Source organism: Tachypleus tridentatus, chromosome 9 (assembly GCF_004210375.1).
Source record: "Tachypleus tridentatus isolate NWPU-2018 chromosome 9, ASM421037v1, whole genome shotgun sequence".
Classification (NCBI taxonomy): domain Eukaryota; kingdom Metazoa; phylum Arthropoda; class Merostomata; order Xiphosura; family Limulidae; genus Tachypleus; species Tachypleus tridentatus.
The window spans coordinates 133,672,708-133,691,415 of NC_134833.1; the positions used below are offsets into that span (position 1 = coordinate 133,672,708).

General features: G+C 30.6%; 1 protein-coding gene across 1 annotated transcript in view; it reads right to left on the bottom strand.

Moving 5' to 3' along the window:
- The window catches only part of Ns1 (Nucleostemin 1), a 30,691-nt gene extending 14,932 nt beyond the window's left edge, over positions 1–15,759 (bottom strand). Inside the window, 6 exon segments of the mRNA XM_076457359.1 lie at positions 4,640–4,775; positions 6,335–6,412; positions 7,190–7,389; positions 9,035–9,089; positions 11,375–11,427; positions 15,678–15,759. Of these exon segments, the coding sequence (XP_076313474.1) occupies positions 4,640–4,775; positions 6,335–6,412; positions 7,190–7,389; positions 9,035–9,089; positions 11,375–11,427; positions 15,678–15,696 (541 nt within the window). The 5' untranslated portion in view covers positions 15,697–15,759.
- Between the last annotated feature and the right edge of the window lie 2,949 nt (positions 15,760–18,708).

The window sequence follows — 18,708 nt, forward strand, 5'->3', positions numbered from 1 at the left end:
TGACTGAATAAATTGATAACAGAGATTTATGAAACCTAATCTTAAAAAAAAAAAAATCCATGGTTAAAGAAAGAGCACTTCCTAATAGTCATGATATAAAAATAGCATAACTGGCCATACATAGCCTTTATGCTATAATACTTAACATGTGCAGATGTGTACATTTTACACTTGGCCTGTTACAAGCGGGTTAAGGATCAGTTTAAACATCTTGTTTAAACTTGAACTGTTAATGCTGTATTTGTATCTTCACAAAATCTGGTAGAAGTTTAGTAGTGATTCCAAGTATTTTGTACCCAACAATTCAGATGTTTTAATGAAGAATTTTTACTAAAGATTTGTTTGTGAAAATAAGAATCTGTTTCATTACTAATCTGAGCGTGAAGTAATTTTCATGTTATAAAGAAAAACTAATCTTCATCCCCAAAATATCAAATATTATTTGTGTAATCTTTTAACACTTCCTCAATACATTTCAAATGTTTGCTTTCAGTAAAATTTTCTATTTTCTGTTATTTTCTCTACCCCAAAAATAGGAGTCTTGTCAATTTGACTGACCTCATAACCACAATAAAAATTAGAAAATAAATATTTTAGAATAACTACAAAATACAACAGGAAAACAGAACTGTTTAGTCTAAATAGCCAAAATCTCACAACATTATACATTTATATATATTTATTATTTTTATTACATTGATCTTCCAGTTGTGCCACTGATGTTACTGTATCCAATAATATCAAACTGACCTTTAGTCTTTACAAAGTGACCTGTCTTGACTGTGTTTTAGTGGACTAGTATTTTGTAAAATACAGTCACATGTCAAGCATACCCACTGCTAACAGGTGCATAAAATCAAGCATACAGCCATGCAATCTCCACAGACAAACACTGGCAGTAAAATGGGACGTACTGAAGAGCTCAGTGACTTTCAACGTAACACTATCGTAAGATGTCACCTTTCCAATAAGTCAGTTTGTCAAATTTCTGCACTGCTAGAGTTGCCCAAGTCAACTGTAAGTACTGTTATTGTGAAGTGGAAATATTTTGTAGAAACATTAGCTCAGCCACAAAGTGGAAGGCCACACAAGCTCACAGAATGGGACTGCTGAGTGCTGAAGCACATAGTGCATAAAAATCGCCTGTCCACAGCAACACTCACTACTGAGTTCCAAATGCCTCTGAAAGCAATGTCAGCACAAGAACTATTAATCGGGAGCTTTATGAAATGGGTTCCATGACCAAGCAAGCAGCACCCAAACCTACGATCAACACGTGCAATGACAAGCATCAGATGGAGTAGCGTAAAGCACGCCCCCATTGGACTCTGGAGCAATGGAAACACGTTCTCTGAAGCCATGAATCATGCTTTACTATATGGCAGTCTGACAGACAAATCTGGGTTTGGTGGATGCCAGGAGAATGCTATCTGCTTGAATGCATAGTGCCAACTGTAAAGTTTTGTGGAGGAGGAATAATGGTCTGGGGCTGTTTTTTCATGGTTTGAGCTAGACTTTTTAGTTACAGTGAAGGGAAATCTTAATGCTACAGCATATGATGACATTCTAGAGAATTCTGCGTTTCCAACTTTGCAGCAACAATTTGGGGAAGGCCTTTCTTGTTTCAGAATGACAATGCCCCAAGCACAAAGCAAGGTCCACAAAGACATGGTTTGCCAAGGTTGGTGTGGAAGAACTTGACAAGCCTGCACAGAGCCCTGATCTCAACTCCATGGAACACCTTTAGGATGAATTGGAATGTCAAGTGCAAGCCAAGTCTTCTTACCCAACATCAGTATCTAACCTCACTGATGCTCTTGTGACTGAATAGGAGCAAATCCCTGCATCCATATTCCAAAATCTAGTAAAAAGCCTTCGCAGAAGAGCAGAGGTTGTTATAGCAGTAAAGGGGTGGGGACCAACTTCATATTAATGCCCATAGTTTTAAAATGAGATGTTCAACAAGCACACATAGGTGTGATGGTCGGGTGTTCACATACTTTTGGCCATGTAATGCATATGTATACAGATTATTACTATTTACAAACAAGCTCTTAAACTTATTTTTCTTAAAATATAGAATATTAAGTGACGAAGTAAAGCAAACAATTATCTCTTTCTGTTATCATCTCGATTGCTGCTTCTCATAGCTTGTTAAGCTTTAAGAAATTTCATAAGTGGAGTATGTAAGAAAAAATAATTTTTTATAGGTTTTATATATACATTTGAAGAACAAATAAATAATAATAAATTACTATATAGTACCATGAAATTCCATTATAATTTATCAAGTTTAGTAATTAAACTGTAATTGAGTCTATATAATATCTGAAAATTTAAGCAGATTCAGGAAATAATCTACATTCTTGAAGTCTCGTTTCAAAAGAATGAGCTAGTGTCCTAACACATGAAAATGACTGAACTGGTTTGATTCAGTAAATAAGCGATATCGTAGCAAACAGAAAAAATAGGAAGTTCTTATTTTATATTCCACCTTGTTCTTGTTAATATTAGTAATTTGAGTTCCTAATTCATGAGAAAATACAGACTTTGTATTTTCCCATTACAACCATCTAATCAGAACCAGTGCTGCATTCAACATACCATGTGACATACAAAATTCAACATAAATGTTTTTTTAATATTTACTTTTAAATTAAGAAACCTAATATTGTATAATACTAAAATTTAAATTATAATCTACAATTTAATACCAAACTTCCTGACATATATTCATAAAATAGTGGTTCAATAAAATTTTGAACAAAAGTCAAGAGATAAGATTACATGGCCTTTGACCCATAGTAACAGTTAATTATATATACAGTCACTATAATATTTTCTTCTATGGTTTAACATAGTTGAAACCACCAGTCAGTACAAAATTACAAGATATCAACCATTTTGTTTTTTAGCTTATTAGCCAATAATACAGATCACAAAATCAAGCAAAAGAAATTTTGGCCAATTCTAAGGACTTTGAGTCTAGCTTTCAAAAACAACATCTTTCTTTCAAATGACTACAACTCAATATGGCCAGGTGGGTTAAGGTATTCGACTCGTAATCTGAGGGTCACAGGTTAGAATCCCCATCACACCAAACATGTTTGCCCTTTCAGCCATTGGGGTGTTATAATGTGCAGTCAGTTCCACTATTCATTTGTAAAAGAGTAGCCCAAAAGTTGGCAGTGGGTGGTGATGACTAGCTGCCTTCCCTCTAGTCTTAACGCTGCTAAATTAGGGATAGCTAGCACAGATAGCCCTCACGTAGCTTTGCGCGAAATTCCAAACAAACAAACAAAAGGCTACTCAAAACACTTTGCCTAGAAGACTATTAATTATTCATGCCATTAACAGCCAAACCTTCCAACTCATTTTTTTAGTAAGAATTAAACATCAAGTTGTCAGAAAAGAATTCTAAAACCTGCACTTAAAACTTAAATGTATGAAGAATGTTATTAAAGAAGACAAAAAGTTCATTCCAATTGAAATGTTTTACGTCTTATGACAAATTCTATAAACCAGTGTGGTTGTTCACAAGTGATTTATTTTTTCATTGTTTTTAGTTCACATACTTTTCCAAAAAATTTTAGTTAAAACACAACATACAACAGAGAAACAAATGCTGTCCACCCTATGATAATTCAAAACACAAACAATGTACAAACAGTTTTTTTATACTAATTACCAAGTCTTGAGCTTGTGTTATCCTTCTGTGATATTGCAGGAATACTATAAAAATCACAAGAATCATCTTCACACCTTTAATAGCATACTTTTATAGAATTAGTCAAGTCTACAGAAACTTGAAAGAAAGCTTATTATACATCATACTTCCATATGTAGTTAATAAATATGTAGTCAGAGTATGGAAAATGAGCCGAGACAATGTGTATAAATAATATGAAATTTCAAAAGGATTTGAGCATGATGAAATATCTACTTGTACATGCTACTCAATTTTTAACATTAGATGAACTCACTCAAAAAAACAATCTGTTCTAGAGCAACACATAGGTACAGAAACCAATTTTTCTAGCATGCTTCTGCATTTTCTCATGAATATTCGCATACAAAAAAAAAAAACTATCACTAAAGAGACTTAAATTTCTCCACTGGAAAACCATAATATATTTTATTTTATATACCAAAGAACAGACCATGTTTTGCTAATCTTGTATTTATATTATATTGAAATTTCAGAAAATCAGACTTTCAACCAATGTCCTGATAAATTTGTTGAAAGAAAACAACAAAAAATTCTTACTGATATTTTCCATTTACTAATCTAAATTTAGACATATTTTGTAATAACTTAACAATGTGTTTCTGTGATAACAACTCTAATTTCTGTTTGAGACAACAATTAATACAGATCTTTGATAAATATTACATGATCAATTTATTTATGTGATTAATTTCCTTATGGATAATATTTTTTTTAAAATTGACACATCAAAAGTTCTCAAATATCAAAAAATTATGTAATTCTCTTATAAACAAAATACCAAATGTTAGTTTTCTAGGACATAGCCTTCCCATTGGAATTAAAGTTCTCTGTATGCAATTCAGTAGATCTCACTGAAATAAGATTTATAAAAAATATTTGTGTAATGTTCCATTACTTAAGTTAGCTTACCTATTTTGTTGAGAACAAGGACAAGACGCTTATTAGGCCCAGAATTGATCACAGCCTGCTCAACTTGAGGACAACGACAACCAAGTGGATCTCTTGCATCTAATACCTCCAAAACAACATCTGCTCGTTCCACAACCTAAGTGTAATGTTTAAAAAATTGTTTTAGAACTTACTTATAAATATTGAGAAGAAAAATGACTAAAAAAAATAAACACTAAACTTCATATTTATTTTATCACTCAGCCAATCATGTATCTTCAGTAACTTTTTGTTTTTACTTTTAAAAATTAGAAACATGATTGGTATGAAACATAAATTTTCATTACTTCATAGATAAGAAAAAAATCGGCTGAATGGCACTAACAACCTTAAATCCCTAGATGTAGAGTACGTCTCACATCCATAAGACTTTTATTTCAATATAATATAAAATAATCTTATGATGATTGCATTTGTTTCTTTTGTTGAATTAAGTGCAATGCTAATTGAGGACTATCTACACGAGTCATCCCTAATTTGAAGTAACAGACTACAGCAAAGCCAGCTAGTCAACACCACCAAATCTTTGGCTACTCTTAGCAAATAAATATTGGTATTGACAATCATATTATAGCACACCTATAGCTGAAACTGTTTCAAGTGACATTGAAGATTTGAAACAAAAACAATTTACACTTTACACTGAGATTAAGTTTTCACCTTCAATTAATATCAGAATGATATCCTATAATGAACAATCATTTGTGATCAACACAATAATGGTACAAACAACTAACTTATACAGTGAACACACATTTCTACACACTTCATTTTAGTTCATGATGTTTAATAAAAAACAACAACCCTAAAACAGCATGTTTCATTTGTACTAAAAAAAATGAATAGGTAAACTAGAAATACAAATTCTAGCTATGCAATACAACAAGAAACTGGCAATGAAATATTTTATGAAAAATATACTTTACAATTGATACCAGTAAGTGTACAAAAACAAAAGTACAAGCTGCGGCTAAACAATGTTACAAGAAATTTACAATGAACTTTCTTCCAGAAAAACCAAGTTACAACCAAGAATACTAATTGTACTAAACTAAAAATATAAACTTTGGTTAAACAATACAACATGGAACCAACAATGAACTCTCTTCTATAAAAAACACAGTTTACTGTCAAGAACATTCACTTTACAAATACAAAACTGACTGAAAATGGTTCACAATTATTTAAAAGTATTAGTAAAAAACCAACACATTTAAGACAACTAGCTCTAGCATATTTTCAAAAAATGCTATTATATTTTTGGTTTTTAGCTGCATTTATTACAAGATATTAATATCAAAATGTATCCCACAAATTAAAACCTCCATTTTAGGCATATTGCAAACTACTCAAACTCTTAATATCCATCCATGTTTCACAAGAATGATCAGATTCAAAATACACCATTTTATTGAAACAACTTCACACACTTTCATTATCATTTATTATTAAAAGCTAATTAATACAACAAATACTTATAAAAAACACAACTAACTGTCTGAAAAATACATATTGATCATTTAATGTATTTTTCTTGACAAAACATGATGGAAATTTCTATTTATGTACATGTCTTACTAATTACTGCAGTTTTTTTTAGGCTAATAATAGCAATACAATAACACATTATCAACATATTTAAAGCTCAGTTATTACCATTTTAAACTCCTTATGATACACTCTCAAGGAAGAATCAGCTTGGACGTTATCATAACCAGCTGCATCTGTAGCTTCCTGTAACAATTCATTAACATACTTTCATATTAAAATATAAAATTAATTTTCTCAATGCAAATTATACCAAAATTATTCAATATCAGATTATAACTTTTCATTCTAGAACAATACAAGACTACATTTAATGTTTAAGCAATTTCTTTACTTTAATCTTTTAACTCCTTTAAAGTATGGCTATTATTTTTTTATAAAGGATATCAAGTTTTTTATACACACATATCAGGTTACAAACAATATATTATCATGGAAAGAAAAATGTAATGTTAGTTATTACATAATAAGTACTACGAAAATACAAGCACTGTCATAATTAATAACTTAATTGCAATGCAGTGGGTGTTGCTATTCTCCTTTCTCCTTTCTATAAGATGACATTTAAAAGAAAATAGCTGAAATTGCTATGAGCAAGAAACATTCCTCATAGGTTTTATTTCTAACAAACTATTCAATTAATTTGAAAGAAACTGCATGTCTACATTTATATAACAAAAATATCCCAAATCAGGTAAAGATAAGTGTTATATTTAACTTGAAAATAAACTACTGACCTCAGAAGTACTTAAAATAGAGGCATCCATAAATATATATATATGTAAACATTATATTAGTAACTAAATAAAACTTTCCCAAACAGTACATGCATATTTGGTATCATGTGAAATAGTGGCATACAAGAAGGTAGCCCTAACATACTATTTATGATTCAAAGGAATTACTTTTCATTTTTGTTTGTAAAGAGCAATATCCTTAAACAATGGAAAACTTAGATCATACCTTTGTATCAAATTGTAAACCTCTTTTCTCAGCATCTTGTTGGAGTTCTGAAAGTCCACGTTTTTCCATCAGTAACTTATTTCGTTCCTCTTGCTGCCTCTTTTTTATTTCTTCTGCTCGTCTTTTCCTTTCTTCAGCTTCTCGTAGAATCTCCTCTTTGAAAGGTAGACTATTTGGAACACCAGGATCTTTCTTTTTAACTGTATTAATAATTAGATATAGATTTTATTAATATGCATTCAATATTAGTAATCAGCCAGTGAAAATATGAACATCATATTTTTTTAACAAAAAAACCCTACCCTAACTTTCAGTCCCAGTACACTAAAGTTCAGTCTTTTTCATACTTCTTGACAACATTATTTTATTAAATGCTTCTACAACATTCTAATACTATATGTGTTTTTCAATGTTTCTTTCATTATCTATTGTTATTAGGGGACACAAAGTGAAACTCTTGACTCACAAATCTTTTGACATTCTTTGAAAAGGTTACTGCTTATGTAGATAAATTACTTCAATTTGCAGATAACATTAAAGTCTTCGGTGTTGCTATCTGTAAAGGAGATGCTGTCGATTTATAAAAGGGATTTAGATCATTCAGCAAGTTTAGCAAATAAATAGCAGATGGATTTTAATTATAATAAATGCAAAATAATGCATGTGGGTTATCATAATTTGAATCATAACTTAGATGGAAATATCCTTAACAGTGTTTTGAATGAAAAAATCTTGATAAAATAGTTGATCATTCTCAAACTATCCAAGAAGTGTGCTGTTGCTAGTGGTAGGACATAGAATTTTAGGTTGTATCTACAGAAATATTAAATACAAATTTAAATAAGTTATAATTTCATTGTACAGATCAGTAGTTCGGCCATATTTGAAATATCATGTTCGGTCTTGGGCTCCTTACCTTAGGAAAGACATCAAATTGTTTGAATGAATTCAGATGAGAGTTACTAAAATGATGTCTGGGATAGAGGGAGTTGTCATAAGAGGAGAGCTTGAAATCTCTCAAATAGTTTTCTCTTGAAAAAAAAAGTTGGTGGGATCTGATTGAGGTGTTTAAGATTGTGAAGGAAATTGATATTGTTGATGCACCACCTTTTTCATATTTAACAGTGAGAACAGCAAAGCTATAAAACACAAAAATATAAATTTTTGGCAAGGTAGGAGTCCTCTTCAGTTAAGACAGTTTCATTATTCTAGGAGGGTGGTTTGTTTGTTTTGTTTAATTTCGTGCAAAGCTACTCAAGTTTATCTGTGCTAGGCTTCCCTAATTTAGCAGTGTAAGACTAGAGGGAAGGCAGCTAGTCATCACCACCCACCTCGAAATCTTGGGCTACTCTTTTACCAACGAATAGTGGGATTGACCGTTACATTATAACACCCCCACGGTTGAAAGGGTGAGCATGTTTGGTGCCACCAGGATTCAAACCCACAACCCTCAGATTAAGAGTCGAAAGCCTTAACCCACCTGGCCATGCTGGGCCACAGCAGGGTGGTTGGCCTTCAGATGTTGTAGAGGCAGTAAATTTAAGTGAGCTTAAAGTTTGGGAACTATTTTACTCTAATTTCTACTTGTGTCTGTAGAACAACTCTTCAAGAAATCATAAGAAAAATACCCGAGTGATAAAACGAAATTATGTTGGGAAAGTGACTGATGTATTTACTGTAAATATTAGGCATAGTAAAATTACAGTTGGTGTTAAGACAGCTTAGGAACAACAAACTGATAACTATTTGCAGTTGATAAAAAATTTGAGTTAGTAATAGATTTAATTATTATGTGTATGTTATATTAACGGATCCATAATGCTTAGTAAAGTTAAATGTACTGACATTTATGTGGGTTTTTTTTTGCTTCTTTTCTTGCTTTCCGATGATGTTCTCTCACCTGTTTATAATAAAAAAAATTAAAATTATAAATCTAATTCCAGCATTATCAATGTACACTGACTGTTCCAATTTTAAACATTTCCTTAGGTCTTTTATATACAAAAACAATTCTGTCTTTCAACAATATTACAAAATACAGTTATGATTCAGCTAATCTCTGAAACAATCATATCAAAAGTTGCAATATTTTTGGATATTTTACTTATTCCATTTACAATCTATTAAAACACTTTCATTTTCTGAGACTGACATTTACTACCTCACAATCAAAAAAATAATAATACAGTGAAAATATTAAAAGTAAAATTATTAGGAGACTTAACCTTATTTTTATTACACTGAAAAATAATAAAAATGAGATGTTTTGAAATTTAATAATGTAATAAACATTTCAACTTATAAAATAAAATGCAAGAGTTTTTAGTTGCATAAATTTTGAAATCCTTATGTGATAATCAGATGTGTACAGCTGCAGCACAGTGAATGAAGACATTTAAATGATAAACCTATGTTTTAAAATTTGATACATATCTAACTTAACAAATTAAACTATATTTAATCCATTAAGGACTAGCACAATACCACATCATCAAGATGATTAATACTAACAGAACAAACAAACTAAAAGTTAATATTTTCTAGAAAATGATTTTCTTCATGATACAGCAACTATACCCATCAGGTCACCTGATGTGGGTACAAAATACTGGTTACAATATATTCATAATTGTAAACTATAAAACAGTGTTGACACTAGTGTATTTGTGCTTATAACAAGAGCATCTACTTGATAATGAATGAAGTTATAAGAAAGTTATACCTAGCTCATTCAAACAATTAAATGCATAGTTCAAGCAATATTATAAAAATATTTCAATGACTATAGTTGTATGTATGAAATATTATTTGGCAACACATACATTTACAAAATTTGAAATCCTCAGGGGCACATACAGGGATGTTTCACAAGTAAGAAACTTAAATCTTACATAAATTTAGCCAAACCACTAAACTAAATAGAGTTCAGAGTAATTTAACAATCAGATGCAAGTAGCTTGTGTCATGAGCTTACACAGTCAGTAAAAGTAGCAGAAATGTCCACCCTCTGCTAGTTCCTCTGAAACGCTATTGAGCCAAAAGACAGGCCTACAGTCGTTTTTGGAAATGTCCGACAGTTCTACAACAATGTTCTCACAACTGACATTCAATAATACTCATCATCCGTAAGTGGATTTTATTGAAATTTTAATTTAAAAATGAGCTAGTGTCACATCATAGAGTAGACTTTACATTTATTTGTACATGCATTTATCAATGAAAGTGCCTTTCTTTTCTGTTGCAACACTTATAAAATTTCACTAAAGAAAATCAAATAATTTCTCAAGTTTGTTTATTGATAGTTTTATATATGACACTTTTTTTTGCAATTTTTATTGGCAAAATCTGAAACACATCATTTTTGTGGAAATTTCAATTGTTTTATTTATTGCTCACCTATAAAAATACTGCCTAATTATGATTGATAATGATCTGCGTAGTAGTTTCCAAGATCCGAATTTTGGATGCATATATCCAAAGTTCCATTATAACAACATTATAGCCCTTTCATCAAGATTATATTTTCTTGTGAAATTTATGTATTTTTGTCACTTGAAAAGTGATATTTTGAATAAAATTATTAATATAAACCTGTAATTTCACTGCTGACAATGAAGTACAGTTGGTTAAAACATGAATACAAAATATAAGGAAGCTGCTATTTAAAAGAAAAATAAATCTAAACAATATTAAAACATCCTTCAACTTTCTTTTTTACATGGATGTTAATCAATTACCTGAATAGACATTTAAAATAAAAATTACTCTAGTTTCTACTGCAGTAGAGAAAAACAAACATTTCTAATTTTTTGTTTTAATGTCTACTGAAGTCATTCAATGGCCAATACTGTTTACTCAACAAAAACTCAGATCCTTCCATCTTGAAATGAGGAAGGACCAAGTCTTAGTTCACCGTTAACAATCTTTCATCTCTTTTCAAACAATAAATAAAAGCCTGAAAATGTTTTGTATATTGTTGTTAACATGCTTGGACAAAAAAAACAAACGTTTCTCAAAACAAAGTAACATAAATGTGAAGAAAAGAAAAGGAATTTCAGTAATGTAACAGAGTAACAACTATCATAGAGAAAGCTACTATATCCAACCAGTATGACCCAGGAATTTAAAATAATGTCTTCTAAATAGTTCATCTAATAGCTTTCTAAATTGTGTTAAAATGCAAACCTTCTTTGCAATTTTGTACTTCTTGTGGCAAGTCATTCTTTTGCTTTTCTTTCCTGGTAAAGAAAAAAATTTACATTTTAGTGATATTTTCTAATGAAAACTATTACCATAAAAATTACAGTGAATAAGTTATATTACTTGAGATATAAAATCAACCAAAACATAATTAACAAGTATTATCAAAATGACATTTTACACATACTATTAATAGTTTTCTGGGTTTTCTCCCTCCCTCCCTTCTCTTTTCATTCTACATTGTATTAGATTTGTATAATAACTTAATAAATATAGTCAGTTACCTGTTTGCATCAAATTGTCATGAATTGTCAATTTCTCATAATTACACATAAGTCAATTAATGTCACAAAAATAATAAATTATCAAAATTGGTGTTTCGGATTGTTACTGTTTTTGAACACTGGAAGCAACTGAAAAATTGAGTTATGATGTTAATTCATCAAAAATAATAATATAAAAGTTGTTCAGCTTAAATTATTGTCAAAACTCATAAAACTTATCAATTACTCCAAATTAGTGTTTTAAATTATTACTGTTTTTTAGTATTCCAACTATACAAATCTCATGTGAAAATAACTGAATAATGAACATAATAAATTAATGAAACTGACAATTAATAGATTAGAAAACTCCATTAATGACCCAGATATACATGATATATACATTTTTGTTTCCTGTAATACTAAAATGATTGAAAATGTAGATAGGTAGGTAATTTTTTAAAAAACTAATTGGCAAAATAAATTTTTGGAAATACTAGTCCCATTACCACCTATAAATAACACATTAAAACATGAACACAATTACTATCCACATTTATTCTATGAAGAAAATTCAAGAAATTCCAAATTCTTCAGCAGCAAACACTTGCTGATCCATATCAACCTTAATTAATGATGTTGAATTGACTGTTCCCAACAATATTACAGTCTGTTCTTCCATTTCAGTTCATTTGTCAAGCACAGCTACAAGTACTTCCCTCTCACGGATAAGTTTCCACTTGGAATTAATTTGTTTCTGATCCTGAGCCTCAATCCATGTGTACATTTTTTGGAAGTCAGATATACTGAACAAATATGTTCACCATATTGTTAATGTATGATTGTCAGTAGCATATTCTTCCCTGTTAAGTCATGTGTTTTATTACTTTTAGCCTGGAAAAGTGATACTGTGAAACTTTATCTACTATACTGTCAAACATCAATGCATTGGTCAATCAGCATTGAACTGTTAATCTGTAATTAAGTGATGCTCTCTTGCATTGTTTTAAGACTACAAGAATTTCTAATAAAAATTTTTGAAGTTGGAAATTTTGTTCGGTAGGTCAGTATATCAGCAGAAACTGATGAAAATTAGAATTTCTCAGGTCAAAATGTTAAATTTCTTGTGTCAGCCCCCAGTTTCAGACAGGCAGTTGGATTACAGCAAACAGATATTTTAAGCCTGGCCTTAGAAGTTCTTCTACAGTCATCTCATGAGAATAATTGATTAATCACTATTTTTATTTTTTTATCCATCTTGTGAGGTCAGCCTGCTAGTACAACACATTTGAATAATAAACCCAACAAGTAATCAACTAGTATATTCCACTTATTGCCCAACACTAACTACTTACTTTGTATTACATCCTTTGTAAAGACAAGCAACATCAACCCATTTCCAAGTTTCCAGTACATGGACTTTCAAGGACTTATGAAAAAAAACCCAAAAAAACAACCAGCTCATATATTTAATAATTAATATTTTTCAAAACCCATTGTCTCTAGTACATTCCTTGACCAATTATTGAAAAAAAAAAACCCATCTTGAACCATTTCAAGAAACCTTTTAGCCTTTCATGGTTTGAACCTAACACTTTCCAATCTGCATGCCTGAAATTAAAATCACCCATAATTATGACCTCGTTAACAGTTGAAATCTTAATCACATTTTAAAGTTCCTCATTAATTTCATCATCATCATTTAGTGGTCTGCAACAGATTTTCATTAAAAAACCTTTTTTTTCTTTATATCCATTAATAAAAACTTAAATGAATTCAACTTCCTTTGATATCCTCAACTTACAGGATGTAACTTACATTTTAAAAAAGCTACTTCTCCTCCTTTCCTCAGTACTCTATTCCTATTAAATAACTTAACTTATATTTCAAAGAAATTTCTGTCATCAAAACCATCTACAAGTAAAAGTTCACCAAATTACCACATTTCTTGTGAATTTGGACACAAAAGTACTGACGAAACAGAAAAACACCAACAAAAGTCATAGTTGAAGAATATAAAAAAAAAACTGAAAAAGCCAATCAATTTAGAGAAAATGACCATTCATTAAAACAGAATAATACTAAAATAATGGGATAAACAATAAAAGAAGACTTTTATATCTAACTGATAACACTCAGTAAGCCCTGTAAAACTTGAATACTCCTCTTAAAACCACTAAAATAATTATCCTACCAAAAGAAACTCCTATTCACAGATAGCACACCAATATTTCAAACAAGAATATACAGGATCAAAACCCTGCATTTAGCAACACATACATTCCTTCTTTCAACATTGTAACAGATTAGCAGCCAAGATATACAAGTTAATTAGTCATCATCAACTAGTAATGAGAAACTAACTAACAAGTACACAAGTTTTTTTTGTATAGAGTACTAACCAGGACAATAACAAGCATCTCAGAATTTTCATTTAAAATTAGCAAACAACATAATAGAGCATACCACATATTTTTACACATTATCAATGCAACTATCTAGTATTAGAAGTATTACTTAATAACAATATTAAAAATGCAACAATAACTCACAAGTGATTAATTCAATATTACTACATAGTACTACTACTATTACTATATGTATGATGGAGGTAAATAGGGTTGCCACTAACCAATTCCTTTTATGGATTTGGTGGATGCCAAAAGCTAATTCCATTTCCTGTTTTCTATGTAGGTCTAATAATTTGCATTGTTATCACAATACAATGAGATACCTTATGTAAAACATTTTTTTGTCTAGCTAAAGACTATTATTGTAATGCAACCACTTCTCTAATTTAAGCAATACTACTGCTCTCAGGTTTTTATAGAGCCAGGTTATTTACAGCAGGAATCTAGTTGTTGGCAATAAATGGACAGAAAACAATTCACTCATTTTAAAATAACATATTTAAAACAAGCATAATGTGCAAAAAACATTGTTATACTATTGGTTACCACTATTAAATCAAATTATTTCCTCTCCTCTGTTATCACAGCATCACTATCAGCAATAAATTCATGTCACCCTGTGGGTTACCAGTTATATTCAGGTTTAAAATAATTATCTTTGTGTCAAAAGTACATGCAGAATAGTACAATTACTTCAGAACACCTTTTGAAAAATTGTTACCCTCCATCTCTGTTATTACAAAAGTGTGAAACCCATTATGCAGTCTAACTTGACTGTTGCTTTCACTGACACAATACTGTTCCTATCTTTATTTGCATGTATTTATAACACACAACAGAAATTTAAAATATCTAGTCTTCTAGTGACAACATTATACACAAGGAGAAAGACTTATTGAACAAGATAGCATCAATAATATTACAAAACCCAAGTGCAACAATTAAACTACATATACCAGGTACAACTTCTACAAAATTACATCACAAAACTAGTACTAAATATCTCTAAAAATAATTAACTTTTAACACTCGTGTTATTAAAATCAAATAAGCATGAAATATTAACTCACTAAATAAACTAAATTATAAATAGCTTACACTAAATAGTCTTGTGTATCCAATAGATATTAATATTAGGGCAAAACTGCTAACACAGCAGCTATATATCTGTTGCACCTATATGTGCAACTTTGAATATGTTTTTATTATAAATGATTGTTTTATTACATTAGTCCTGTGATTCACTCTTCGAAGTATGGTGATTAACAGTTCCTTGTCAGAGAGTGTGGGCTGCATTGCAAAGTCGTAGCCCCTAAATATTACGCTTGAAAAACAGTCACTAATACAACATAATGTTACAACCAAAGTCAACATAACTCAGTAATACATTATACACTTATTAAAAATAAGTTACATTTTTAAGTATGGCTTATTTTCATGATTTTGTGAAGCGCTCACTTAAACTCTTACTCCAAAAAAAAGTGGTTCACAGTATTACAACAATAATGCTGTAAAAACACCTATAAACTGGAAACTAGCCTTAATGACAAGACAATTTTAATTTGCAATTAAGGAAATAAGGTGTAAATGTCATATCCACTGATTAATACTTACGTAGAAATTTCTTCGCCATGTTTAAATACACGTGCGAAGACAGTTACTGCCACCTGTTGCTGTAACTAGTATAAATGAAAAATTTGTTGTATATTTCATATTGTATACAAAAGTCAGAACCTTAAAACAAATTGATGAGCTAATTCAATAATGTCATTATTGACGATAAATTAGCAAAGAGAATTAACTTTCTCCCATCTTCCCTTTAGAAATAATTAAATTTAAACTTACGGTTGTACTTAAGATGTGTCTTAGCCTTTTAAACAAAATAACTGAAAAATATAGATTTAGGGGAAAATATAAATTTGCATCGAGTTGTCAGTGTAATTGAGCTTCGAAAACAATATTTAAGTTTACCATGTTATATTTTTCTATCCTATACTCAGATGCAAAGCGTAGCCAGGTAAGCGTATTTCAACTTCATTAACACCTTTATTCTCATGCGATTCTAGTACATGTTTAACATCAGAAGAAATAAAATTTTCAAGCTAAGTTATAATAGTGGTTGTGTTCTGAGAAGAAAGAGAACTATTTCCCTGATTGTAGATCGTTTCATTTCCATAGTAATTGTGTCCTCCTGATACAATCTCGAAAGTTCTGTAGTACTGGGCTGCTCGACATGTTTTCCACTTCTTTTAATTAATTCAAAATTAAGTTTGCTAAATTTATTTTTTGTTTTACTGTCATAGAGTCGGTAGACTCTACATATACGGATGGCCAAGATACTCAATAGACACTAAAAAAATCAATAATGCCAGAGAGTTTTACTTTAATGATTATGTCTGCCACTTACTTTCATTTTTTAAAGAAACAAACAAACTCCAAAACAAAGCAAAAACCACCGCTAAGATACCAAACTAGGAAGTGGCCAACCCACCAAAGTGTAATCTTTCTTTTTATTTTTTAATCGAGATAACACTGCAACTGTTTTGTCATTAGCGTTAAGTTAAACCTAAATCCATTCTGTGTATTTTTTTTGGCAGTGCACAATATCATCGTTTAGTAGTAATAACTAGTATAATTTTACAAAAATTATAATTCTAGTGTAAACGATGCTATCATTACCCCAGAAGTTAGTTGTTGTTGTTTTTTTTACAGAAATTCGGTATTACTTTAAAAATCTTTTGTAGAGGGTGAAACAAGATTTATCAGCCAATAATAGATGAACATAAAATAACTGCAACATGTACAATACTCTATTCTTTGTATACTATACAATCAGTGTCTTTACGTAGCCAACCCCTATATTACGTACGAAATGAAGGAGTAAAAGAACCAATACGCGTGACATAAAATTTTATGACACACATTCATATAATACACTGACTTCCAGTCAGAAGACAAAAATGTTATAAAAGAAATAATAAAAAAACATTTTGTAAATGTGAAATAATGTAGGGAAGGCAATTCCAAAAAGAATGCAAACAACAATGTAGAGACGAAAAAGCTATAGATAAATTATTCTTTCATAACTTTGAATATGAAAATTTAATGTTACACTATAAAATGTATACATGACTTTAATATTATTGCAGTTGGAATATACATACTTCTGTTTGTTTGTATGCAGCTGTTTATTATAATATCATGATCGTGTCAAGGTAGTCACCAATGTAATGTAACTAAAACCCTTGGACTTCCGTACACAAGGAAAGTCAAGTTGAGCCTTTATTATTACAGCCCACTACAGGTTATCACCACGAGGTCTGTCGAATTGACAGACCTTGTGACAATTTTGCACTGGTGCATTTTGCAGTGTAACTTTAAATTTTAATATTAAAAGTCATTTAGGTACAATCTCTGTACAGCTGAATCGTCCATACATTATTTATTACATTATATTTAAGCACATCCATCACTATATCATTTCATACTTACAAAATAATATTTTATTGCTTGTGATATTTAAAAATAGCCTGATGGTAATGATACTCGACTCGCAATCTATTAATCGCAAGTTCAAATCCCATCATCGAATTTGCTCGACCTTTTAGATATGAGGAAATTATAATGTAATGGTCAATCTCACTTTTGTTAGCAAAAGAATAACCCAAGATTTGGTGATGGTGTTGATGAGCAATCTTTTCTTTAATCTATCACTTTTAAATTACAAATGACTAGTGCAAATGGTCCTCGGCTATCTTTGTGCGAAATTCGAAAAACAAACAATTCCTAAAATTTGTTAAGGCACTCGACTCGTTATCCTAGGGTCGCGGATTCGAATCCCCGTCGCACCAAACATGCTTGCCCTTTGAGTCGTCGGGGCGTTATAATGTGAAGGTCAATCCCTCTATTCTTTGGTAAAAAGAGTAGCCCAACAGTTGGCAGTGAGTGGTGATGACTAGTTGCCTTTCCTGTAGTCTTACACCGCTAAACTAGGTACGGCTAACGCAAATAGTCCTTGTGTAGTTTTGCGCGAAATTCAAAACAAACAAACCAAACCTAAAATTGGAGTATAGTATTGATTAAGAACGTTTCTAACTTTAACTTTCTGAAAGAGCTAATTGGGCCGAGTAGAGACTAGGTGCCTTTTTTCCTATTTTTTTTACAGAAGTTCATAATATCTCAGTGATAAGTCTCTAGAATTATAAGGGTTTCAAAACCACTTATAAGCACAGCACAAACAGCAGTATAAGTTTATACTTAATAATTAAAAAAGTAAACTTTTACAGAAATAACAATGTGCTTTATAATAAAAAGTTGTTGTGAGTGAACTCTCCCATTATCTTTGCTGCCTATTGAACAACTAATTTATGAGACACCAGTCACCGTTTTATTGTATCAAAAACTTGAGCCAAGAACTGACTTACTGTATTACATTTTGAATCAGAGACTTTCTCTATTTGCGATTCTTTAAATTTCATATGCTAGCCAAAGTTATGGAGGAGGGGAAAACCTTACCAACAAGAGCCTATTGTTCATTAAAATATTTGGTATTTATGCTAGTGACACATCTTTTTAGTTTTTATGCACACATTTAAACACACACTAGTTTGCCCTACATTGTACAATATTGCTTTGTTGTTTTTTG